Genomic DNA, 26,013 nt, shown 5'->3' on the forward strand with positions numbered 1-26,013 from the left:
AGGTCAGTGGTGAACTCAGACAGGAATGATGGGAGCGCTGGGGCAGCCGGGTGGGAGCTCACATTCAGCATCTCTGGGCTTTTCTTTCTTGGGGGGAACAGTTAGAGGGGCCTCGAGGGGCCTGTGAGCTTTTAATGATTGTGTGCCAGTTATCAGGCAACTCTTTCCTGATCCATCTTAGAATTTCAGGGGAATTTATCGAAAACACTGGACTTGACAGCCCAGGCCGGAGAGACCAAAGGGCACAAAGTGACGGCCAGGGAAGCTTTGGTTCTCCTTTTGGCGCACTGGTCTTCCTCCATGTTTCATCATGGAGATCTTCGATATCCACCTGTGGGGATAAAGCAGCTGTTCAGTCACATAGCTGTCTACAGGACTCCAATTTACCCTTCCGACTTCACCTGCTTCATATGCTGTGGTAGTTGGAAACACTGGAGGTATTCCAGATTCCTCTGGAAAATGGTTTGTTTCCATCTTAGGAAGTCCCTTGCCATTGGGAACTTGGAAGGCAAAGATGGTGATATCTTTTCTCATCTTGCCATTACAGTTGGTTTTTCTCTTGTGAAGTCCTGGGGCCGTCCCAGCATGTGGTTGGTGGTTCCTAGAGGGCTGTCCCCTGGCCCTGGGCAGCCATGCCCCAGCAGGGCCCCAGGACCAGCCTGCCCCCTCAGCCAGGCACAGCTGCTGGATTTCTCAGCCTGGGGACATGAGGTGGATCTCCTTCAGCTTGTCTCCGTGGTCTGGACTGTACTTTGAGGCCTGTATTTTATGGGAGGACACATTTGGTTCCGCTGCTTGTGTACCTGCACTGATGGAGTCTAAGCAGGGCTAGTGTCTATCAATTCAATGAAGGTTAATAACACTTCTAAATGGAATTTTGAAACAGAATTTGACAAGCTCATCCTGAGAGCCACATAAAAGTAAATAACTAGATGCTTGGCACAGTGACACAGCCTGTGGCCTCAGCAACTAGCCAGATCCTGTCTCAAAAAACAGAAGGGGGTGTCGCTCAGGACAAGGTGCCCTGGGTTCAGTCCCCACACCACAAAAAGGAAAGGCCCAGGAAATGGGAAGGTGGGGGACTGCGGACACAGACATGCTGCCAAGCCACAGGCAGGGGACACCACAGAAGCACTTAGAGCTGCCATCTGTCCCCCACTGGGGGGCAGAGGAGGGACAGAGGAGCTCCTCTGGAGGGTTTCCAGAGGCTGGTGGAAGCACACAGTGGGCGTGGAGGGGAGGGGAGTGGCAGTGAGAATCCCTCTTTGGTGGCTGATTTGTATCCTGTTTAATTTGATGTTCTTGTTTTGGTAACCAGTTGATATGGTGAGGTTCAGGCCCCAAGTTCCAATCTGCCTCCCTATTGGCAATTCCCATGCCTGATAGTAGGATGTGGAACCACCTGGGCCAATCGGGCCTGGGAAGAGGTCGCCATGGGCTCAGTTCCTAGCCGTCTTTGGCTTGCTGCTTAGGGTCAGTTCCACAGATGAGTGTTGTGCACAAGGTGAGTGGGCCAGCGGCCCAGGAGTTCCTAAGTAACTCTGGGAGCAGGGTGAAGGGCTGCACACCTATAATCCCACTGACTGGAGGCTGAGACAACAGGACCTCAAGTTCAAGGCCAGCCTGGGTGACACAGTGAGACCCTGAATTGAAATTAAAACTGAAGGGCTGGAGATGTAGCTCTGGTAGAGCACCCTGAGACCTCCACCCTCCCTAGTGCTACAAAAAAAAAAAAAAACTGGCAGAGTACTTCCCCAGCTCTCCCTGCCCCTCTCCCCAGCACTGGCCGGTTCCTTTCTGATCCTGCAGCCTGGAACTGCCCACTGCTGGACCTGGGTTGCCCCTCAATAGGGAAGAGAGCCGTTCCACCCAGCCTCAGGCTGGTGGTGCCTCAGCTCCAATGAGGAGAGATGTTGGGTCTCCCCCACCCCATGCCTTCTTCAGATTCCTGCTGCCAAACGGTGTCTCCTAGTATCTTCAGCCTGAAAAATGAAGAACCAGACAAAAAGGGGGCCATCCCCACTCTACAAGCTGCAGATGTCCATCTCCTGCCTCTGTGTGGAAGCTATTGGGTCTGCACATCATGCTCCTTCTGTGCTTGGCCATGAGGAGCTCAGGTCAGGAGGACAGGAGAAGAAGGCTATGTAGGCTCAGGGTGGAACACCAGGGGAAGGTGGCTCTGCAGGCTGTCCTCCCTGGCTTGAGATGCGCCTGGTCAGTGTTCCGTAGCTGTGTTCAGTGACACTCTAGCACAAAACGTGCTTGCCCATCTCATGTGGAACCAGAGACTTTGCTAAAGACAAAGTGGAAAACACTGCAGGGTGTGTATAACAGTAAAACATATTAGTGCAAAGTCAGGGCTCCCAGGCCGAACTCGCAGAGGCCGCCTGGCTCCCCCAAAAGGGAGCTGTGTCTAGAACCGTGCAGGGAGTCCTGTTCCCACCTGACATCGTGGGCACTCTGTGGCACTGACACTTTCTTGACTTCCAGACACCAGGGCCACTGAGCCTGTGTTCGGCACACAGCTCTCTTGGACCCCAGCCCATCTGCTGGACTTCCATGGAGGATGCAGGCACCAGCACAGTGCTTGCTCTTCCAGCCACAAACGCACCAACCAGAACTGCTTCTCAGAAACAAGAAGGCTCAGATAAATGCTACATGAAATGTGAGCTGAAACCACAGTTCTTAGGAAAGACAACCCCAAGTCCTCGCTGCCCAGTCCGCAGTCCAGGGGCTGCCTGTGATCTGCAAAAGTCTGAAGTGAACCCAGTGCTTGCCAACATGAAGGCTCTCAGACCAGCCATGCTAAAGGGAAAGACGGGAGGAGGGCACCCAGCACCTGCATCCCAAGAGGAGGCTCTGAAGGGGCGAGGTTGGTCCAGCACTACCCTGGCTACAGGCCGGGTGTTGGGCATACTCACTCCTGGTAACTCTAGTCACTCTAGCACACAAAAACCCACCCCTGGTGCAAAACTTCTGCTTGACCAGGTCATATTTTCAGGACCATTTTTCATGCAGACTGACCAGACTCCAGAGCGAGGATCTTCTATGGTCAGGTGCTGGCCCTTGGAAGCCAAACTACTCTGTGGTCAGGCCATTGGCAGCAGCCCAGTGTTGCTACTCCACCCTGAAGTGTCAGCCACCAGGAAACCACTCTGGTGTGCTCTGCCCTCCCCTTCATTGCTGACACTTTCAGGTGTCTTAAGTGCCCCGAACTCCAACTCCACAGGTACAGCTAAAGTACCATGGCCAAGGCTGTTCCTAACTGCAGATTTAGCAGTCACGGCTTCTGCTAGCTGACAGCCCAGGCTGGCGCTCTTCCCTACAGCCTCACAAGCTCTGTCCCATGAACTCAGGCCTGGGACCTGCTCGACACTGGAGGTACTGACCACTGGTTTCTGGGGTGGGTGTGTGCTGGCCTCCCCCAGAGCATGACCCAGTCATCACTGGAGCTGCACAAAGGCGCTCAGGAACTGGGTCGGGTGCACCATCAGGGCACTAGGAGCCAGACAGCTCCAACCAGGGCAGTCAGATGCCCAAGGATGCGTTGGCCCAGCAGAGGGCTGGGTGTTATTGCTCCAATATTCCATGACTGGCTTCGGTGTAAAAGTTAAAAAAAAAAAAAAACAAGTTGGTTTATGGCAAATTGTTTTAATAAGAACTTAAAGCCAAAATTTTAAAAAGACTTTATGTAGCATTTAAATAACACTGGATTCCAACCAGTTCTACTTTTCCAACCTGAAGGCAGCTTTACACTATCTCCCTGTCTTGCAACATGTCCTAAGAATTAGGAACATGACCACCACCACATCAGTTCCCAGTAAAAGAAGAAAGTAGGAATGTCACATTGTTACAATTTTTAAAAATTCATAGGCTCAAAAGGTAACTGTGCCCTTGAGAAAAGGGAAGAGGAGGATCTCGACCATCGAGGGCTCAGACAGGAGGGACCACAGCTACCACACTCAGCCACTGGTTGTTCATGCACATGAGAAGTCCCTTAACTACCTTGTCCATCCATCTTCACTTATAAAGAAGGGAGACTTGCCAATCTGCCTTCCAGGCCTGGAGTCGGGGAAAGCGCACAGACAAGTGTGTTTCCTAGACATCCGGCAGACACAGGCTGGAGGAGTAGGGTGCCAGGTGCCATGCCTGGCTGACTTTCCAACACAGTCAGATGCAACATGATGCTCAGCCAGTGGGTGAAACCACCTGAGCCACACCGTCACCATGCCAGGGTTATGTGACCCACAGGTTCCCACAGCATTTGAAGATGTGTGACTGGTTAAATCAAAGTTCACTAGAACTCATAGCCAGGGTGTCAGACACCATGTAGAACTTCTTCTTGGTAAGCACACTCCTCCACGACAAGGCACGCTCTCCATACAGGACTCACCTCAGGACCACAGCACTCAGGAGGCTCTAAGAGGCACTTTCACGGCTCGACACAGTGACAAGATGGTGAATTTATGTGGAGTGAGACCAGTCTGTGTGCTAAGAGCCAGCGGACTTGAGAGACCCTGAGTGAAAACCCAGGCATGTCAAGCCTCAAGTCCAACACCAACTTTCCACTGACGCCCGCAGGGGCTAAGCTGCAGGACCTGCTCGTTCCCCTAGAGCACCTGCCCTCGTCCTTCCTGGACAGGCCTCGTCAGCAGGGAGACCCACCCAGCACCTGAGAAATCAGTGTGAAGACCATTTTCCATCCTAGAGGCAAATGCACAAAAGGATCAGCCCTGCTGAGACACAGCTGCATGCGCTCAGGCCCCCAAGCTCCTGTAAGGTGTAGGTAAGATCTGCTGGCCAGGAGCCAAACACAGTCAGTTCAACCTGAAGCAGGAACACCACAAACCACCAAGACCAAGTTCTGCAGAAGGAAGAGTGGAGAAGGCAGGTGGGCAGTGTCTCTGAGAGTGTCTCAGTTCATTCCATGTGATTCCAGGGCACGCATTCTACATGTCCTGCCAGCTGCTGCAGAAGAGGCTAGAGTCCACAGCCTGTAACCGTGGCCAGCTATATCTTATATGTTCTGAAGAGAAATGCTGTAATTAAAGAGAGGTGAACTGGCTCACAGCAACTGCATAACCACCTACACACAGTGGCCGCGCTGTGTCTACTGGAATGTGTGTGGCTATTAAACTGCTGAGGGAGCGCCTAGGAGATCATCCAGAGAAGCCAGGCCTCGCCAGCCCAATCCTTGAACACACGACCCGTGTGAAGGTTGGTGTGAGCTGAAACACAAGCACCTCTGTACCTGCAGTAGCCATCACAGCCCTGCTTCACCACAGATGGATGCTAGATCCTGGGGAGAACTGGGCCCGAGGCCACGGGGAGTGATACTTGCTGGATACTCTCTCACAAAGAAAACCACGTGTCAGTAAACACAAATCTCGTGCAGGACGGGGACCTCACAAGTGTGAGTTGGAGGCCCCTAAGGTGGGTGACACAGCCCACCTGTGCCACCTAGAGGGGGACGGAAGCCTCATAGTTGTTTAAAGGCATCTGGTGTCAGTAACTCAAAGGAAAGATGCTCACAGACACAACTCTAACAAGAATACCAGGGGCCTGGGGCTTGTCTTCACAGGTAACCAAGTGTCTATGGCTTCAGCTTTCTGCCCTACTGCTGACGTAGGTGATGAGATTCACGACAGGACAGCCTTTAGCTGTTCTCCGAGAGGCCCTGCATGGTCAAGGTCTCTCGGCCAGATCCGGGTCACAGACAGACTGGCCCCTGGGGAGCTCTAGGCCCTTGCTGAGAAGCAGCGCATGTACTCCGTCACCCAGGGGTTCTCTGCAGAGGGGGCCCTCGCTGTCCTGCCCCTCTGCACCTCCACCGAGTGCGCACGCTGCCGCTGAGCAGCCAGCTTCCTCTTCTCCTCCTGCCTCCTGCTCCTGGCCCGCAGCGCCGACTCGTGAATCTAGGGAGGAGAAACAGCAGTGAGTCCACTCTGCGCTCATCATCAAGAATGCCTGCCAATGGGCCTTCTGCAAACCTGAGCTCCCCCAGGAACACGCACACCAGATGCCTGCGACGCAATGCTGGGCAACAGAAGACTAAACCCTGAGTAGAACCAGGGAGCAGCAGGGTCAGCTCTGCATCTGCTGGGAGGGACCCACCTTCTAAACCAGCACCTGGAAACGCCCAGGGCTTTCACCAGGTGTCACCCTTCAATGGCAAAGCCTGTTAAAATCAGCCCCAGGGACTGAGGTCCTTGGAAAAACAGCCTAGTGGCCTCAAATTTCACTCCCAATGCCAGCATCTGCTGGGCCCAGAGTTCAGGGAAGCTGTGTAGAATGGCCATCAGCGGGCAGCTCCTGTCCTCTCCTGAGCCACCCTGCTCCAGCTGTCACAGCATCAGTGCTGCCAAGGGACTCACCATGAGATGCTTCAGGTCCTGACAGAGCACAGACAGGGCCTCGTCAGAGGACCAGAGGCCCTAGGAGAAAATGCATCCCTCCTGGACAAGCAGGAGAGGGGCCTGGAAGACATCTGGGAAGCAGGCCACCAAGCAGCCCTGGACACCAGCTTGTCGAAGCCAAAGAGAACAGCCTTCACAAGGGCAGCGGCAAGTCCAGGCCTGCTGCACTCCTCTCTGCACCCCTGACCCCTGGGAGCTCTAGAGCCACACAGCCAGGCCCACTCTCCCCTGGTGTGTGTCAGTAAACCCATCAGGTGCCAGCCAACGCCCAGCACAAACCCCTGCTGCCCAAGTAGCGGCATCCAGAGCCTCCTGCTGGTAACCAGCCCTGGTTCTGGGCTTTCCTGACCTCCACCCCACCACAGGATCTTGCAGGCCCAGTGCATCCCAATGGTTTCCAGGGAAGAACAGAAAGGCAGGCCCGCACCTCATGCACCGATGCAGAGGCACAGACGTTGTGGGTCTTCTGGCTTCCGGTGTCTGTCTGTCTCTCTCCCCAGCCGTAAAGAGCAAATGGGTGCTTGTTTTCTTTTATTTTAGTGGATGATCTTTGGGGGCTTCTGACAGCTTTCCTACTTCCTCTAGCAAATAAGGCACTTGGTTGCTGTCGGGGTTTGACACCAGCGGGTAACCTGTCCGTCTCCTTCACTCTGGTTTGTTGTTCGGGTTTTTCTTCTACATCTTTCACTGGCAGTGCTTTGAAAAAAGGGACAAAACAAGAGAAAAATACCTTGAACCACACTTACGTGCAGTTGCTGTTTGGGCTGCAGCATCATATTTCTTAAGCCAGCGACACTTTAACCAAGGGCTCAACTCCCAAGTTTCACTAGCACAGAAGCACAGAGACATCTGCATAGGACCTTTATCCCATCTTAAAATAACAAATGTCCCACATTTAACAGGCCTATTCTAGAGCAAGCGGGCCCTGCCTTCTGCGGTGTGGCATCCCCTGACCCTGACAGGTGGAGTGCCATGGCATGGGCCATGGCATGGGCCTCTTCCACCCACTCTAGGCCCCAAAGGCACTGCCTCAGGGAGGATGACTGTCATCTTGGACAGCCACAGAATGCTGGGTTTTAATTACTAGAGCTGCAGGATTGCATCTCTTTTGTAGTACTGGGGTCTGAACCAGGACCTTGCACATGCTAAGCTAGCACTCTACCACTGAGATGCACCTCACCTTTGATTTATTTTGAGACAGGGTCCTAAATTGCACAGGCTGGCCTTCAATTGAAATTCTCTGCCTTGTCTCCTAAGAAGCTGGGATTACCAGCTATTCCTTTTTAATATTCCTGGTCATGGAAATGCTGCTCACCTGCTCTTAGGAGCTGGCTGGCCACCCTGACATGAAGGCCCCTGTCCCCAGTAGGAAGCAGTCTTCATGGCTCTTCACCTGGGTGACAGCTCTGTATTCCCAGTATGAACAGCAAACCACGTAGACTGCTCTGAGGGGCTCCCCAACAGCTGGGGTCAGCTCCAAGGTCTACACAGCCCTAAATTCTGCCAGCAGAACTAGGTAATGGTGGATGTGGCTGCCCAGCCTGAGGAGAATCTGACAGTCCTGGCTGTGTGCAGTGGCACACGTCTGTAATCCCAGCTGCTCGGGAGGCTGAGGCAGGAGGATCTCGAATACAAAGCCAGCTTCAACAAAAGAAAGGCGTTAAGCAATTCAGTGAGACCCTGTCTCTAAATAAAATACAAAATAGGACTGGGGATATGGCTCAGTGGTTGAGTGTCCCTAAGTTCAATCCCTGGTACCTACCCCCCTAAAAAAAGTACAGACACCTTCAAAACAGCTCTGATTTCTCCTAGTTACCTTTTAGGATTTTACCATTATTTTTTATAAATCCCTCCTTCATAATAAAAGGCTCTGCCTGTTTGCCTCCTGCCTCAAGGTAAGCCTGAGGTCCAGGCATTAGTGGACTCCTCCTCCAGAGGCCACAGAACTTGCCTCTCAGTGCCAGCCGTAAGCCTGCCATGGGGGCCTGGTCCCCTCGCAGTCCAGATTGCACTGTGGCCTCCTTCCTTATTCCCCTGGGGCAGAGTGGACCCTGTGTGGGCAGTCGAGGCACAGCAGCCCGATGAAGACATCTGCAGGCCACCTGCCACTCTAGCCTGTGCTGACTGGTGCTACCACTGGCCCTACTCCTTACAAACCCTGAGGGGCAGGTGACGCATGTCCCATCCTGGGGCCCAGGGTGTGCCTGTCTCTTCAAGCCCCGCAGTGGAGTGTGGGGAGGAGCAGTGGAGTGCGGGGAGGAGGGAGGGACACCAGGCTCCACCTGATAGCAACTTAAATGCGCTCACTGGGAAGGGGCACCCTCAGGATCTAGGAGGGTATGGGGTGGGTGGGACCTGGCTCTGACATGCTGAAGAGCACCCCTTCTTCCTCGTGGCTAGCTCACCCCAGAAGCCTGCCCCCAGAAGCAAGAGTGACCTATAATAGAAGACAAGCTGGGGCTAGCCAGGCAGAGAACAGGAGCGGAGTGCCAGGAGGAGACATGGCTCAGGAAAGGGCACCAGGGAACAGGGAAGAGGGATGACAGACACTTCAACATGCTAAGTCCACAGAGAGCCTAGGGAGGAGGCTGCAGGTAGCGGAGGAATACAGACTCTCCATGCAAAACTCAGGAGTTTTAATTTTATCCTGCAAATGGAGAATCACTGAGGAATTTCAAGCTGAGAAATAGTGTGGTCCTACCTGCACTTTAGGAATGAGGCATGTAGCACAAACACGTTCGGTCAGCTAGGAGGAGAGGGCATGCCAGGAAAAGTGGCAAGCAGCCCAGGGTGACCCCAGGGTGGTCAGCCAGCAAGGATCAGAGAAGGCCCCCAAGCTGACAGGTGCTGACTCACCTGGGCCCTGTGACCCAGCTCAGTGGGGTACACCAGGCCAGGTGTTCTGGGCAGGTGGTCACACCACCCTCTGAGACCCACCCAAGGATGAGAAGAGGCGCCCAGCAAAGGAAATGGCCTGCTGGACCCCAGCCTGAGCACAGGGGAGACAATCGCTGGATGCGAGTGTGGTGAGTGGGAGCTCCAGGGTGGCCTGGGTCACCAAGAAGTGAGGGGAAACGCAGATCCAGGCCTTGGGGTGCAGCTATCTAATGAGCAGGCAGAGAAAGGGAGTCCAAGAGCAGGACAAAGGAAGGAGAGCTGAAAAGTTGAAAAAGACCACCAGAAGGGAAGCTAAAGAAGGAGTTTCAGAAAGGAAAGAGCCATCAAGGGTGCCACATGTCACAGGGAGATGGTGTGAGGGGAAGAGCAGGGGCCATGCTAGGCAGTCTGGCTGTCCCCATATGAAGGATGAGGGGTGGCAGAGCAGGGCAGGCCCAGGACCCAGCAAGGCAGGTGCCACCATCCTGGTGAGCAGCCAGGATGGCCCTGGCCAACACCCCCCACCCCAAGGGCATAAAATGGCTAAAAAATATGGTCCCAGGAGAACACTGTCCACAGGTACCCAGCACAAGACCAATCGTGCTCTGCAGACCTCAGCCCCAAAGAAGCCCTACAAATGCCTTCAACTCAACTCCCAGTGCATCAAGGACAACAGGCACACACAGAAAGCAGAGAAGGCTGGCCAGCTGGAACGAGCCCGAGATTCTGGAACCGCCATCTACCAACCACGAAATAACTACATCTTTGCCCTCTGCACCTAGAGAGGAAGACACAGCTGGGGATCATCTGCAGCAGAAGGCAAAAATGGATAAATAAGAACAAATCACTGTAATTTTAATAGTTAAAAACTCTTAAAATAGTTCCTGGTACAGGATAATTATATATGTGCTTTTAAAATCCTATTTGAAGGGCTGGGGTTGTGGCTCAGTGGTAGAGTGCTTGCCTTGCATGTGTGAAATAAAATAAAATCCTAGTTGAAAGAATGAAGTTTAAAATAAAGACATTTCAGACAAACAAAAACAACATTCCCTACCAGCTACGCCTCTATATAGGCAACTGATGGACGTTCAAACAAATTCTGCCTCGATTTATAACAGTGCTGTGCAGTGCTTAGTTGCTAACCACATGGGGCTATTCAGTACCTGTTTAAAGTAAATAAAACGAGATTCCATTCCTCAGTACACTGGTAACAGTCCAAGTGTCAGTAACATATTAGTCAGCGAGGGACAGGCCCTCATCACAGAAGTCTTACTGAACAGTCTGTTTAAAAACATTTGACCAGAATTAATGAATCCGACCCACTAGGTGCAGTGTTGCAGGCCCAACAGCGGCAGCACACGGGTTCTCATCAGGATGATGTGGACACATGTAGGACTTTAGCCATCCAGAGACGTAAGTCAAATCTTCACACATCTATAAAACTGAAATCATATGCAATGTATTCTTAAACCACAAAGTAATTAAGCTTGACTTTAAAAAACTTTTAAAAAATCTCTCCCATTTTTATTCATACTCCTAAGCAACCATGGCACACTGTGGCCACAGAAACCCTGAAGGTGTTCAGTCAGGAGCCAGGCACCCTGAAGGATCGGGAATTGCATGTTCTGCCAGTCTTACCACACACAGAAGTAAAAGTTGTAAAGCAGCAGGGACAAAAGACATCTTTTTCTTATTTCTGATCTTATTGAGAATTTTCCCCAAGTGCCCTCATTAGCCAGGTGTGATGGTCACACCTGTAATCCCAGCTACTCAGGAGGCTGAAGTGGAAGGGACATCAGTTCCTGGCCAGATCCTGTCACAAAATAAAATAAAAAATAGTGCCCTCACTTAGCGTGTCTGTAGTAGGTTTCTGTAATATAGGGTTTTTTTTAAGATAAATATATTTCCTTGTCTGTGTTCTATACATACGTGTAAAACTTCATCAATTTTTGTGACTATTTTTAAGAATCATATCTAAACTAGAAAATGTGTTTAACTGAGTCAAAACACAGCATGACAAAAATGCAGCATGTAGCTGAAGCGATAATCAGGAAATGTACTATTTTAAAAAGATCAGATCAAGAAAGAAAGGCAGGGAAAGCAGCTGAGCATCCACCTCACAAAGTAAGAATGATTAGAACAAGCCGGAAGAAAATGGCAGCAAGGAGCAGAGATCACCCACAGAGCCAAGGACTAGTTTGGGGAAAAACTAAAAGAATTCACAAACCATGGTAGCCCAACAGGAGAGAAAGAAAGAAAAAATGCAAATAAATCAAGAGGGGGTCCGAGTCAAATGAGCACTGAAAACATGTGCAAGTAGCCTCTCCTTGCCCAGCCCATGGGGGAGGGAGGTCAAGGACAAGTCAAAGGCACGAAGGCAAAGGACAAGGGGGGTGAGGACCTCAGCACAAACTGCCAGCAGAACCAGTGGGGCAAGGGGCGGAGGCCACAACCAGCCCCACTGGCTGAGCCATCCCAACCGCCTGAGGACCAGGCACCCAGGACAGGAGCCAGTAGGTCCTGAGAAGGCTGTCCTGCCAAAGGTCCAGCACCGACCAGTCAGCACCCAGCCCCACAAGCAGCTCTGAGAATGCAAGGGCTATGCCTCCATCTTCCCACTGGGCCTGAGCAGACTTCTGTAACTCCTGGGGCCTGAACAGGTCAGAGAGGTGCTGTCTGACAGATCACAAAGGGCAGCAGAGCCTCCGCCAACTCGTCTTGGCACTGCCCTGGGAGGCCAGCAGAGGTGGTCAGGAGGGCCAGGCTCAGGGAGAGGTCCCGCATTGGGTGGACCCAGTGGCTCCAGCTAGGCAGAGGCTGAAGTCAGACAAGACATCCCAAGGCCGGGTGCCAGGGCAGAACTGAGGCCACAGAAACCTCAGCACTACAAGGAGCCTAGTCTAAGCCACTCTGGCTCAGAGCAATCCAGCCACAGAACTGGTTGTTTCCCTTCCACCAGGGGACATGTGGGTTGCTAGATGACAGGAAGCACAGGGGCCTGGGATCTGGGCTCTGGCTCTGGCTCGGGCTTGTCTCAGGCTCAGCTTGGGCTCCCAGGTCCGCCCACATACAGGAATGTCATGGGTGACACCTTCCAGAAAACAGAATTCAATGAAGGCCTCTCAGTGAGGAGGGCAAACAGAGACAGGGAGCCCTCCTCCAGGCTTATTCATTCCCCTGAGGCAAGGGGCACTCGCCACCTGGGAAAGGTCACACAAGAGATCCCAGGGGAATAATGACAGTGTTCCCAGTGCCCCAGAGGAAGGAACACCTGGGTCCTCATCTGATTACAGGATCCATCTCTTGGGAAACAGGTTCAGGGCATACCTCATGTGAGCAGAGGGGCAGAGCCAGCACCTGAGCTGCCCCCAAAGGAGACGAAACACAAAGGGCAAGGTCTCCAAGCAGATTATGGCTGTTGCCCCACCACCAAGACAAGGGGAGACAAGATTCAAAAAGTGGAGGAAAAAAATTAAAACACTTAGGACCAAAACAGTGATCTCTTATCTCTTAGATTTTAAAATTGGAATGGTACAATGGAAAATTTTAATACAGAGCTTGGAAGATAAAATTCAGGAGTTCTCCCAGAAAACAAACCAAAAATTCCAACTTTAAAAGAAAAATTTTATAGGTTTGATCCAGGAAGTATGCCATTCAGCCAAGAATTATAGAAAAACAAACAAACAAACAAAAAAGCAAATAGAGCAGAGAAAATTTGTTTAAACAGTAATAGGACCAGACACGATGTCTCGTGCCTGTGATCCCATTGACTGAGAGGCTGAGAAGGAAGATTGCAAGTTTGAGGCCAGCCTGGGCAACTTAGGGAGACCCTATCTAAAAACACAACAGGGGTGGGGAGGCTGGGCTATAGCTCAGTGGGAAAGCACCCCTGGGTTCAATACTCAGCACCACACACACAAAACCAGTCAGAAACATCACTGAACTGAAACTCCCCAGCTGAAAGGCCCCAACCTCTGCAGGAACAAGTTCCCCATGGGATCCTAGAACATTCTCCTCCAAAAAGAGTGAGGGAGGCAGAGTCCAACAAGGAGCCAGACTTCACCCTATGAAATGTGAATGTTTAGAAAGTCTAAAACCAAAGCCACCAAGGAAGCCTAAACAGGGAGGGGATGAAGCTGCAAGGGAGCCAGGAAGAGCTGGGTGAGCAGGGCAGGAGGTGGGCAGGACGGCTTTTCTTACTTCAGACACACTGTTTAAAATCACACCACCTACCCTCTGCTAAAGAAAAGATTCAGTGTAAGCCAATCGAGGTGGCACACGCCTGTCATCCCAGCCACTCAGGAGGCAGAGGCAGGTATCTTTGTCCCTGTCTCAAAATAAGATAAAAACAGGGCCAGGGATGTGGCTTAGTGGTAACCTCTGGGTCCAATAAATAAGAAACTGGAGATAGTCTAGTTGCTCTAGGGGTCCCACACTCAGCACTCCCACCTCCCATATACATGCAGGGAACTTCCAAAGAGCCTTCCTGACCCATCTCTTAAGCAAAATAAGGACCTGAGAATCACCACACACTTGAAAAAAGCTTCTAACAGTCCAGAATTACAAGCCAAAACAAAAACGGAGGATGGGAAAATAGACTGTGCTAATGCAGCACAGAGAAGAAAGCACACAGAATCTAGTAATGTCCTCAGCAAGACAAGACAATATGTGTCCCAATAAAAACCAGAGATTTTGTTTTCAAAAAGGAATAAAAAAGAGGGTGGGAAGGACAGAAGGAGGGAGTGAGGCTGGGAGGGAGGGAGTGAGGCTAGGAGGGAGAAAGGCTGGGAGGCAGGACAGGAAGGGAGAGAGGCTGGGAGGCTGGGAGAGAGAAAGGGAGATAGAGAGGGAGGGAGGGAGGCTGGGAGAAAGGGAGGGAGGCAAGGAGGAAGGGAGGGAGGCAGGCTGGGAGGCAGGCAGGGAGGGAAGGAGGCAGGGAGGCTGGGAGGGAGAAAAGGAGAAAGGGAGGGAGGGAGGGAGGGAAGCAGAGAGGAAGGGAGGCCGGGAACCAGGGAGGGAGGGAGACAGGCTGGGAGGCAGGCAGGCCCAGAAAATGATTCAGTGAATCTTAAGTTAAAAAAATAGGACCCCACAAATGAAAAATGCAGTAAGAGTTGGAAGATACAGCTGAATGTTACCCAGAAAACAGAACAGAAAGAAAGATGAAAATTAGGAAAGAAAAATTTTAAAAGTGGAGGATAAATTCACAAAGACTAACATCTAGTCAAGGAATGCAGAAAGGAAAACACAAACTATATCTAAGATTCGTATCCAGAATATATAAGAACTCCAAAAACTCAACAGCAAAAATCCACATATAATCCAATTTAAAAATGAGCAACAGACATTTCTCAAAAGAAGACATTAAAAAAAAAAAAGCTCAATGTCACTAGCCATCAGGGAATGCAAACCAAAACCACAATGTCTCCTCACTCCAGTAAGAACGCTAATATAAAAAGACAAGAGGTAACAAGAGTCAGCAAGGATGCAGAGAAGGGAACCCCTGCCTGCTGCCAGTAGGGATATACATTAGCACAGCCATTCTGGAAGACAGTGTGGAAGCACCTCCAAAAATTAGAAATAGAACTACCATACGATCCAGCAATGTCACTCATGGATGCACATCCAAGGGAAGAGAAGCCAGCATGTCCAAGAGATGTCTGCATCCGGGATGCCAAGAAACGGGAACAACCTGTGTCCCCACAGAGGAACAGCTGAAGAGAATATGGTGCACATTCGTGAAGCAGCGTTGCTCAGTCACGGCAAGGGACGACTCCTGTCACGTGCAACAGCATGGGTGCAACTGGAGGCGGCACAGAAAGATAAAGGCTGCCTGAGCTCCCTCATAGGTGAAATCTAAAAAGCTGATCTCAGAAGAGCTGAGCAGACCAGGGACTGGGAGAACAGATGCAGGGAGGACAGAGAAGCTGAACAACAGGCACTAAGTTACATTGCACTGCACGGGAACAAGGAGTTCAGGAGCCTACTGCATGGTCAGGTGACTCCAGGGGACAATAAGTACTGTGTATTTAAAAAGCCAGAGGGAAGGATTCTGAGTGTCTTCATCATGAAGAAATGATCAATGTTTGATAAGCTAGATATGCTTAACCTGATTTATTTATTTTTTTTTTTTTTTAATATTTATTTTTTAGTTTTTGGCGGACACAACATCTTTGTTTGTATGTGGTGCTGAGGATCGAACCCGGGCCGCACGCATGCCAGGCGAGCGGGCTACCGCTTGAGACACATCCCCAGCCCTGCTTAACCTGATTTAAACCTTATATGTGTATATATGAATGAAAATGTCACTGGAACACTATATATAGCTGTACAATTTTTGTTATATGTATCAGTTTTAAAAAACTTGAAAGGAAAGAATGAGCTGTATGTGCTGCTTAATGGTAGAGCACTTGCCTAATGTGCAACGCCCAGAACTGCATCCCCAGCACTGCAAGATGAAGCAACAAGAAAGATAGGGGAAAACAAATATATATAGAAATGACAAAATACTTCAAGAAAACTTCCAGGAATGGAAAACATGCATGTCACTATAACAGCCCTTCAGGTGCCCAGCTCAATGGACAAGAACAGACGGGGTCCATTTCAGAGGCCAAGGACCTCAGCCAGGAGGCCCGGGAGTCAGCAGTCACAGGGCAATGGAGAAATACCTTCTGACTTCCTGGAGACCCTGACTCACCTAGAATGCCAGGCAAGCCAGGTCTCACCAGTGAGGGTGGATAAAGCCATCTCGGACACAGACCCCAACACTCACCTCCCTTCCCCTTCCCCAGACAGTAAGGAGTAAACCAAGAAAAAAGCATGACAGCCAGACTGCAGTGGCTGCCACCCAAGGGAGGCCAGGAAGAGCCTGAGGTGACGGCCACCCGGCCAGAGGACCCAGAGGCAGCCAGGCCAGGCCAGACAGAAGGAGGTCAGAGGCCCCAAGGGAAAAAGGAAGAGCAGGACAGTGGCTCAGATGAAGCTCCATTTGAAAGAAAGAAAAAGGAGCCCAAGAAGCAGCCTGGGCAACTATTTCCACAGGCCCAATATCACGGTCACCACCAGTGAGCCCAGCAGAAGCTCATGGCTGTTGGGAAGGAGGAGGCTACTATCCATGTGTACAGCTGAAGACAGCAGTGAGAAGAGTGAAAGTCAAGAGGCCACATTAAACCCTGAAAAAAAAAAAAAAACAAGATCTGTCCACAAAAGCCACATTGTTCAGAGATTCAGAAATAAACACAGCTAGGTGGCTAGGGACACAACTCAGTTAGCAGAGTGCTTGCCTTGCATGCACAAGGCCCTGGGTTCAATCTCCAGCGAAAGAAAGAAAGAAAAGGAAGGAAGGAAAGAAAGAAAGAACGAACACACAGCTGGGCACAGTGGTACATGCCTGTAGCCCCAGCTACTCAGGAGGCTGAGGCACAACGCCTTGGACCCAAGAGTTTAAGACCAGCCTAGGCAGCATAAGGAGACCCTGTCTGGAAAAGAGACAAGACCAAAGGAAAGACAGAGTGGTAAGCAGTCAGCCACCAGGAAGCTGGGGTGTGTGAGGCTGGGGAATGGCTGTATTTCTGTAACAGCCATGCAGAGCTGCAGATCCTGTGTGTGTGAATGGCTTCAGTGCTTTGTAGCACTCCAAGCCTAGTCTGGCCATCACTCCAGCACGTAAAAGTACTCAGTGAAGACACTTCTAATCTTCCCAACGCAGCAATGGAGAACAACTCTGGCAGGGAGTTGCAAAGCCACAAGAGCCCGCAACAGCCCATCCTGAATGCAGAAGGCATCCCCCTCTTCCTAGATGCCAAACCACACGTTTTAACCAAGAATTTCAGAACCACCAGGAGTCAGGATCTCCCAAAGCAACCACAGTAATCCTGAAGACAAGGCACACCTGGGCAGGCAAACACAGGCACTCAACCACACCACAAGGCCCCTGGACAGCACTGATACTGCATGTACCTCACCTTGGAAGGCATCACTGGGACGTCCATTCCCCCACCCACCTGCAATCTTCTGTTTATTCTAATTTCCAGCAATGAGCCCTGAGCACCAGGAATGGATGGGATTCACGTGACATCATACCGAGAAGGTAGCTCTGCTTGGATGAACTGAGAGGAGCTGAGCAAAGAAATGGGTGGAGCTTCTCAGACTGATCAATCACTGATCCTGGGCTTCCGCTTGTTCGTTTATGCAATTGAGATAAAAACTATGGTCCTATGTCTTAATGTTGTTTTGAAAAATACATATTCCTAGAACGGTGACTGAAGTTCTCAGTGTTTATTTTTCTCACTAGACCCTCCTTAAAACCCGGAGACCTCGGGGTGGCGCCTGGTCAGTGCTGCAAGCAGCGGGAAGGAGCCCTGAGTCACCCAGCTGTGCGAAGGCTTTACCTCCGCGCTGGGTACCAGCACCCCCCGGACTCCAGCGCACCCCGAAGGCTCTGCACCCGGCAGCCACGGCGCCATGGCCTGTGCAATGGCCAAAGAGAGCCGCCGCCTGCGCACGGCGGCAGGCACGGGGCCGCACTGTCACGCGTGGGCAGTACCAGAGAGCAGCCAGCGTAGACCGCGCATCCTCGCACCCAAGCGCACAGCATTCCTTAGAGACAGGGCGGAGAGGTCGGAGAATTTGTTTGGAAAGCACGGGCCTCATTATGACCAGGCACAGTCCGGGGCTCCTAACCTCTCGGGGCGCCTTTGGGAGCGTGATGAAAGCTCCTCCAGTCGCGAGAGACCGCAAGAAACAGACGGAGTCGGGGGCTCGCCGAGGGAGCTATCGCCAACGGAGAGACCTGGTCCCCGCTGTGCTTAGAGGCCACACGGCTGGGTTGACGCTGAGCCACCTAATTAAGGGAATGCAGAGTAGGAGGGCAGAGGCGGGGCCAACGCCCTTCAAACTCCGTGGGGGTAGGCAGGTTCACCGCACGTCACCGAAAACAAAACAAAACAAAACAGGAAGCTTTCGCCCCAAACGCTGCAAAAAACACACCAGGCAGCTCGACGCCTAGCGCCCCACCCCGGCGCGGCCCCTCGCGCGCCCCTCGGCCCGGTACCTGGCTGCGCCGCGTCCTGCTCGTCCCCGGCCTCCGCGCCCCGCTCCCCAGCAGGCCGCTCGGGCTCCTCACGCGCCGAGGCCTCCGCGGCCTCCGCGGCCTCCGAGGCCTCCGAGGCCTCCTCGGGGTCCGCGAGCGCGCACCGAGGCGCGGGGCCCGACGCCGCCGACGAGGCCGAGTCGTCCGAGGCGCAGTCCGGGCCCCAGGCGTCCCAGAGCCAGGGCGCGTGCGCCTGCTCCAGCAGCCGGCGGCCGAGGCGGTAGCGCAGCAGCTCGCGGTAGCACGGCGCGTACTCGTCCCAGCGCGGCTCCCGGTAGCGCTTCATGTACTCGCTCTTCACCCCGCTGCCCGGTGACATGGTGCTGCGATCCGCCGCCGGCCCGCTCCGCGCCGCTGCCTGAGGGGCCCACACGACAGAGGCCGCCCCGCCCGCCCGGGCCGGCCCGCCGCGCGTTTCAAACCCGGAGCCCCGCCCGGACGGGGCGGGGGCGGGGGCGGAGGCGGGGCCGGGAGGGGGCGAGGGCGGTGTCGCTGCCCTCGAGGTCACGGGGGCTGGGCGGAGTCGGGGCGGGGGCTCGGGGAGGTGTCACCGCCCTCCCGGTTGAAGGGGCTGGGCGGAGTCGGGGCGGGGGCGGGGGTGGCCCTACTGGTCCAGGAGCGAGGGCGGGGCCACTCGGGCTTCCTAGAGGGGACCCGGCGGCCTGTCACCGGGGGAGTCTCCACAGGCGGAAAGCGGAGGCCGGGGTTGAGCAGGAGCGAGAGCGGGCCGAGCACCTCCGGGCACGGGTGTGGGCGGCCGGCGGCCTTACCTCTTCAGGCCGTGGCGCGCGTGGCGCAGCAGCTAAAGCGCGGCTGCGGTCCCTCGCTTCCTGACAAGATGTCGCCGACGGCGGGCAGTCGGCGGCCCCGCGGCTGCGACGCCAAGGCGCCGCCCCAGCCGGGAGCAGACACCTCCCCGCGCGCCCGCCCGGCCCCCGCCCGCGCCGTGAGCTCCGCCCGCCAGCCCAGGCCCCCCTGCCCGCACTCTGCGCGGAGCCCGCGGCGTCCCAGCGCTGCCCCGGAGGCCCAGATCAGGGGTTAATCCGCCGGAGGGAGCGGTCAGCCCAGGCCAAATTGCCGCCGCCACGCTCAGCGGCCCATTCACATGCCCGTCACCTTGCTTCTTCCTGGTTCACAGTATCTGTTGCTCTGGCTTCCAACCTTTCTTTTAATACAAGCCTTTCTTATCTTTAACACACCAGTATTCATTAATTGATTAAAAGCCGCATAGTGCCAGGCGCAATGGCATACTTTGTAATCTCATTGACTGGGGAGACTGAGGCAGGAAGATCAAAAGTTCCAGGTCAACCTGAGCAACAACACCTTGTAGCCCGCTCAGGAATGCATTTGCACCCAGAAGCCTGTGGCCTGTGGTTACAGTGTGCAGAAGTGTCTGATGTTGCCCGGAAGGCCTTACAGTTTCCAAAAGCCCTCCCCTCTTTCCTGCTTTTATAGAAAGAGGCCCTGATACAGTAGCACAGAAAGCCTTGAAAGGAAAGACCTTCTGGGAAATTGCAACATAATTAACAAGCAAAAGCAGGCCTGTCTGTGGATGAGCAACCCAGATCCAGCTCCCACACTGGGATTTCCTGGCTTCACTGCCTTTTCCTTGTGTCTGTGTCCTCCCATCCCCCATCTCAGATTGAAGACCCTGAGAGGGCACTGGCCCCAATGAGATGGTTTGACTGTCCCTCCTGAGAACCTGAAGTTCTATGTTCAGGGCAGCTTCCAGAAAGAAACCACCATCTGCTGCTCTGCAGTCCCCACCAAAGCTCACCTCTCCTCTTACTAATGTCACCTTCTGCCCCTTGACACACCTCTGGGACATTTTAATTCATTCCCCTTATGCTTAGGCAACCAAAAGAACCTTGGTGGATATTTAATAGTGAGGAAGAAATGGTGACATGCAGTTACACAGTTGATCTCAACTTTCGCTGTATAACTCTGCAAAACTTAGTGGTTAGAGCAACTATGACTTGACTTGTTGGGATTCTGGGTGAGCACTAGTCCCACCACTAGTGCTGGAAAGGCTCAGGTAGCCACTTCATGGCAGGTGGAGCTGACAGCCTGGGCTGCCTGGGTCATGTACAGACAGCTGGAGTAGCCTCAGAAGATCAGGGACATCTGCTGCCCTATCCTAAGATGGTAGCTAAAACTCAAGCTGTGAATGCCAACTCAGGCTGCAGAGAGGCCCTGTGCTAAGCCAGCTAGCAGCCATGTTCAGTCTGCAACAGCCACACCCACACCTAGTGTGATACCAGTTTTTTTATAAATATTTTTTTTAGCTATAGATGGACACAATATTATCTTTATTGTATTTATTTATTTTTATGTGGTGCTGAGGATTGAACCCAGTTCCTCATTTGTGCAAGGCAAGCGCTCTACCATTGGGCTACAACCCCAGCCCTGTGATACCAGTTTTTCGGTAACTCAGAAATGGAATTAGAAATAATCTGATTTTTTTTAAATTTGTCCCTATTTTCCATAATTAAATGTTTTGTTTTTATTCTTTTAAAGGTGTTATTACATCAAGACTTTCCATTAGAAGTGACAAACAATTCATCTTGAGAAGTCATCTACTGGCTCAGGTAGTTAGATACAGGGTTTCAATAATATTAGGACTTGGCTTCCTTCTGTCTTTGAACTCTGCTTTCCTGCTAAGGGTTTCCCTCTTCTCAGTCTAGAAATAGACTTCCTCCCACAGATGGAGAAAGAGCCACTTGTGTCCCCAAAAGATGTTGTCTCAACTAAGGACCATCAGCAAGAGAACTTCCAGTTATCCAGTCTGCGCTCAGGTGGTGGCAGGTACCTAAGTGGAAAGGTCAGCTATGCCCAGGCCATGTCCCCATCCCTGCAGATGGTGCTAAGGTGGAAGGCAAGAACTGACAGTCCGATGAGACCCATATGGAACAGAGAAGACAGTGTGCATGCAAATGACAAATATCCATCAATATATTTGTCTTTGTGTTTAAATAACAAGGATGAGAAAGATGGGATTTGATAGTTCTTGGGGGTAGGGTTCCTGGGATATAATTGACCTTAAGAGGGCACAAACTATTAAGAAATCTAGCTGGGTGCAGTGACACACACCTGTAATCCCAGCAGCTCGGGAGGCTGAGGCAGGAGAATAGACAGTTCAAAGCCAGCGAGGCACTAGGCACTAAGCAATTCAGTGAGACTCTGTCTCTAAATAAAACATGAAATAGGAATGGGGATGTGGCTCAGTGGTCAAGTGCCCCTGATTCAATCCCTAGTACCCCTCAAAAGAGAGAGAGGGAAAAGAAGGGGCAGGGGAGACAAAGAAAGAAGGAAGCAAAGAAAGAAATTGACTGTGATCCGAGAGTTACCTATGGAATTGTGTCCTCTATCAGGGATATGAAGTGCTCTAGAACCCACTCATGCAGTGCTACACAAGCACCAGTGTGGAAGAAGTTCAGTCTGTTCTATGGGTGAGATTAGGACCCATGAGCAGAGATGACCAGCTGTAAGTAGGGTAGATGTCACTGGCCGGGGACTGGGGTAAGCAAGAGAAAACTGTTATGAATGACCTCAGGGGCTCACAGTAGACATGGAGTCAGTAGGAAATGGACAGACACCAAGGACTCAAAGCAGGTCCCAGCAGGACAGGTGAGAGAAGATCTGCTCCCTCAAGCATGGGGGAGGGATATTGTTTTAGCTTTCTCACTGCTGGGACTGAAAGATCTGACCAGAACAATCGTAGAGGACGAAGAGTTCATTTAGGGGCTTAGGGCTTCAGAGGTCTCAGTCCATGGACAGCAGGTTCTATTCCTCAGGGCTCAGAGTGAGGCTGACCATCATGACAGAAGAGTGTGGTGGAGGGAAGCAGCTCACATGATGATCAGGAAACAGGGAAACTCCACACTCCAGATAGAAAATATATACCTCAAAGGCACACCCCCAGGGACCCGCCTTCTCCAGCCACACCCTACCTACCTTCAGCTACCACTTGAGTTCATCCCATCAGGGGATTAATTCACTGATTGGGTTAAGGCTCTCATAATCTCTCATTTCTCCTTTAAACCTCTTGCATTGTCTCACACATGAGCTTTAGGGGGACACCTCACATCCAAACCATAATAGAGACTTCAGTGAGAGCAGCTTGGGAGGCTACCCTGGAAAGGAAGTTCTGATGCTGGACTCCCTAAGGAAAAGGAAAACAACTGATATTTGCTACACAGGCATAGAGATTCAACATTAGAAAACCTGCTGGCCAGTTATGGGGGCGCACACCTGTAATCCCAGTGACTTGGAAGGTCAATGCAGGAAAATCACAAGTTGGAGGCCGACCTCAGCAATTTAGTAAGACCTGGTCTCAAAAATAAAAAGGGCTGGGGATGTAGCCCAGTGGTAGAGTACCCCAGGTTCAATCCCCAGTTGTGAAAAAAAGAAAAGGAAATGGGAAAACTGCTGGAGACTAAGCCTGACCACAGTGGGCCAGACATGAGCAGCGGGGGTTCACCCTCCATGTACCATCCTAGGCTCCCACCTCCAAGAGCCCTCCTGCCTATGCCTCCAGCACTGCCACTCCCCCTGGGTATCACCCCATCCTGTCTGCAGGACTTGTCCTAAGTCAGTGAGGCCATAGTCCATGAGCTTCCTCCACCTCCATTTCTCTCCTTCTCAGAAAGCTCTTCTCTATGTGGCAGGCTCTGCTCCCACCTCTCCTGGTCTCTCCCACTCTGCTCCCTCCATCAGCCCTCCCAGTGTCCCTCCATGTTGCCGAAAGCTCAATCCTTGTCCCCAATGCTGATCCAATAACAAGGACACAGTTTTGAGAAAAAGGAAAAAGGTTTATTGCTTTGCTAGCAAAGGAGAAACAGAGGGGACTCCTGTCCCAAAGGCTGTGCTTGTGCCCATCAGCAGGAACAGGGGGCTTTTAAAGAGGTGACTCAGAGAAAATGAGATTAGGGATGAGAGATTAGGAAAAAGATCAGGGAAAAGAACATCAGGGAGGAGGTCAGGGAAAAGAAGATCAGGGAAGAAATCGGGGAGAAGTTGTTTGGGAAAAAGAAAAAAAAACATGTAAATTTCAAAGCCATAAGAGATATAGTCAAAGCATCAAGTGAACCCCTGTTACATCCAAAGACGCCTCCCTGCTTCTCTCTGAATATCTGTCCCTGTCTCTGTCTCTCCTTTCAGTACCCCCAACAAAGACATCCCCAGGAGCCCCTGTCCACTCCACCCTCTTCAGAACCTTCCCCCGTGTAGGTGCTAGAATATTTCCTCAGCCTCCCTTGCAGCCAGGGCGCAGTGCTGAGATCCAACCTCTGCTCCGCAGCGGCTCCTGGCACTTGCCTGGATCCAGGTCGGCCAGGGCCAGGAGTAGCTCCCTGTGAGAAGAGGACACCACAGCTGAGTCCCTACAGCAGCAGCTGCAGTACAAAGACCAAAGTACAAAGTGCTGCAGCCTCAGAGCAGAGGTGCTCCCAGAGCCAGAGCTTCCTCTCAGAGCCCCAAGCCTGATGCTTCAGCCCTTCCAGAGGATCTGGGAGCCTCAGCTGGATTCAGCCAGATGGATCTCTGTGATGTGCCTGTAAGTGCTTTCTCTCAGCATGCTGGACTGTCCCAACCCCTTCCTCTGCGGTAAGCTTTCCAGCGCACTGGGCTTCCTGCATTTTCCCCTTTTCAAACCGCCTCACCTCTCTTCACTCACCATCCCTGTTTGAGGCCAGGAATCTGCTCAATGTCCAGCCCCTCGCTGGTCTCCCCACCCTTCCAGCCCTCTGGCCACTGGTCCTCCAGCTTAGCTCGTCAACCTCTCCTGCTCATGCGTCAGAGCCACCTCTCCCTCCCCACACCCCAGCCCTTCTGCTGTCCCAGTTTCTGCAGACAGCATCATCATTCTCCCAGGTCCAACCAGGGAATCAGCAGTCTCTGAGGCCTGCAACCACATGCTGGGACCACCACACCCCCTATCCTCTGGTTGGGGCTGACCAGCACAGTTCCCAAGTGAGGGCACAATCACAAGCATTGAGCACCTTTGTGGGCCTGTAGAGAGAGAAGCCAGACCTGAACAGAGGGTCTGCATCCAGGCAGGCCTACCTGAGTGCTGAGCTCTTGAGGATTCCTGGTCCACATCTGCCAGAGAGCTGCAGCTGATCCCGAAGGAGCTCACCTGGGACTGGAGAACCAAGAAGACGAGTGTTGAAGACCTTCAACTGCAACACAAGCTGTTCAACTGCCCCTTCTCTCCTGCCTGCAATGCACGAGGCTGGAAGTGCCCCAGCCAGGACTGGCCACACCTGCCCAGATGGTGAAGCTCTCAGGGGACGCTGGATGCAACCCTCTGTTGACAAACTGACTTTCCTTCTTACTGGTGGACACTGAAAACTATTTTCCTTCTGCTTCGGCTGTAGAATGTACAAGGTGGAGTGCGGCCTGTTTGTGTGCACAACTCTGCTCTGTTTTCTACTCTTAGCCTTTTCTTGCTTTGATTTCCTCTTCTAATGATTCTGTTTTCTTGTACTATTTCTATTTTTGGAAGGTTTAAAATAACTTTTTAACTGCTTGAAAACTGTTAACTCTCCAGAATGAACATAAAAGATTGGCATTTGCAATTTTAACTCAATGAAACTTGCAGAAGGGCTGGAGATGTGGCTCAAGTGGTAGTGTGCTCGCCTGACATGCGCGGGACACTGGGTTCGATTCTCAGTACCACATAAAAATAAAATAAAATAAAGATATTGTGTCCACCTAATACTAAAAAATAAATATTAAAAAAAAATTTGCAGGAGTTTGTAATGTGAAACTCACATTGGAGGCAAACATGTTAGACATTTTAATTGGAAATCAGTACCAAAACATTTAAATTCTTCCTAAGTTGAGGAGAGATATGAGTAAAAAACTAAGGGGTATGAGTAAAACAAGGAATGAGTAAAACTAAGAATCAGTAGTTTGCGTTCCCGTTCTTCAACACGGCCTGTGACTCCTATAGGTGCTGGGACACGGGCAGGCCAAGGTTGGAAGGAGCCGCCTCTGAGCCTCATCCCCTGCCCACCTACAACCCTGAGGGGCGTCGTCTACCCCAATGTGAATTTGGAATACTCAGCTTTGGAACCCCGTCATTGCACAGAACGGCTGGTGTGGGATCTCTTCCCAGTGAGCATGGCTGTGGGGATGAGTATGGACTGGCAGCACCAAGGTCCCCACCATCCCTGGCCTCAGGTGGCTGCCAGGTTCCAGGGGTCACTGGAGTCCATGCACAGTGGGTGGTGAGAGCTTGCAGTGTGCATAGCCGTGCCAAGGGCAGGACATGGGCCACCCTGGCCTCAACCTCCAGGCTCACTGAAAGGTCCGTGGCTCCCAAATTTGAGAATTGCCAAAAGATACAGACTCCACTCCAGAAATCAGAACCAAGCACTGCCTGCCTGCCTGCGTGTGCACCCCTGCTGCTCGCAGGCCCCAGGTAATAAATAGCCTTTATCCTGTTCCTCAGACAGCACCTAACTACAGCCGCTACACAGTTTTCAACAGAAGCTTGCCATTTCACACCTGCCAGCAATGCAGGGGGTGGGGGCCAGCCCAGAGGGCCCGCAAGGGCCAGATCGAGCACACAGGCCCCAACCCACTGCACCCCTCACTGGTGACTAGACGCTTCTAGAAGCATTC

At 52.1% G+C, this 26,013-nt stretch overlaps 1 protein-coding gene and 1 long non-coding RNA gene across 3 annotated transcripts; one reads left to right on the plus strand and one right to left on the minus strand.

The window, feature by feature from the left end:
• Positions 1-3,635: 3,635 nt before the first annotated feature.
• Ccsap (centriole, cilia and spindle associated protein) lies at positions 3,636-19,268 on the minus strand. Of its 2 annotated transcripts, XM_027947966.2 has the most exons (4): positions 19,155-19,268; positions 18,346-18,742; positions 6,844-7,112; positions 3,636-5,915 (listed from the first exon to the last, which is right to left on the minus strand). In XM_027947966.2, the coding sequence occupies exons 2-4, from the start codon at positions 18,701-18,703 to the stop codon at positions 5,739-5,741; spliced, it is 804 nt and encodes a 267-aa protein (XP_027803767.2). In that variant the 5' UTR covers positions 18,704-18,742; positions 19,155-19,268; the 3' UTR covers positions 3,636-5,738. The 2 variants fall into 2 exon arrangements, with proteins under 2 accessions (XP_027803767.2, XP_071475899.1); XM_071619798.1 differs by lacking the exons at positions 18,346-18,742; positions 19,155-19,268 and adding an exon at positions 14,884-15,467.
• A 1,492-nt stretch (positions 19,269-20,760) lies between these two features.
• On the plus strand, positions 20,761-24,962 carry LOC114102557 (uncharacterized). The gene is made up of 3 exons (XR_003584528.2): positions 20,761-20,972; positions 23,684-23,938; positions 24,256-24,962. It is a non-coding gene; the product is annotated as an uncharacterized lncRNA (long non-coding RNA).
• The last annotated feature ends 1,051 nt before the right edge of the window (positions 24,963-26,013 follow it).

The sequence above is a fragment of the Marmota flaviventris genome, chromosome 12 (assembly GCF_047511675.1).
Source record: "Marmota flaviventris isolate mMarFla1 chromosome 12, mMarFla1.hap1, whole genome shotgun sequence".
NCBI lineage: Eukaryota > Metazoa > Chordata > Mammalia > Rodentia > Sciuridae > Marmota > Marmota flaviventris.

What these genes read in the sequence shown, in the direction of transcription:
- Ccsap (XM_027947966.2), bottom strand. Translation starts at nt 18,703, where the DNA reads ATGTCACCGGGCAGCGGGGTGAAGAGCGAGTACATGAAGCGCTACCGG. An exon ending in GCAGGACGCGGCGCAGCCAG is followed by an intron (nt 7,113 to 18,345) that starts GTACCGGGCCGA and finishes CTTTTTTCAAAG; the next exon opens with CACTGCCAGTGAAAGATGTA. An exon ending in CCTCTGCATCGGTGCATGAG is followed by an intron (nt 5,916 to 6,843) that starts GTGCGGGCCTGC and finishes TCTCCTCCCTAG; the next exon opens with ATTCACGAGTCGGCGCTGCG.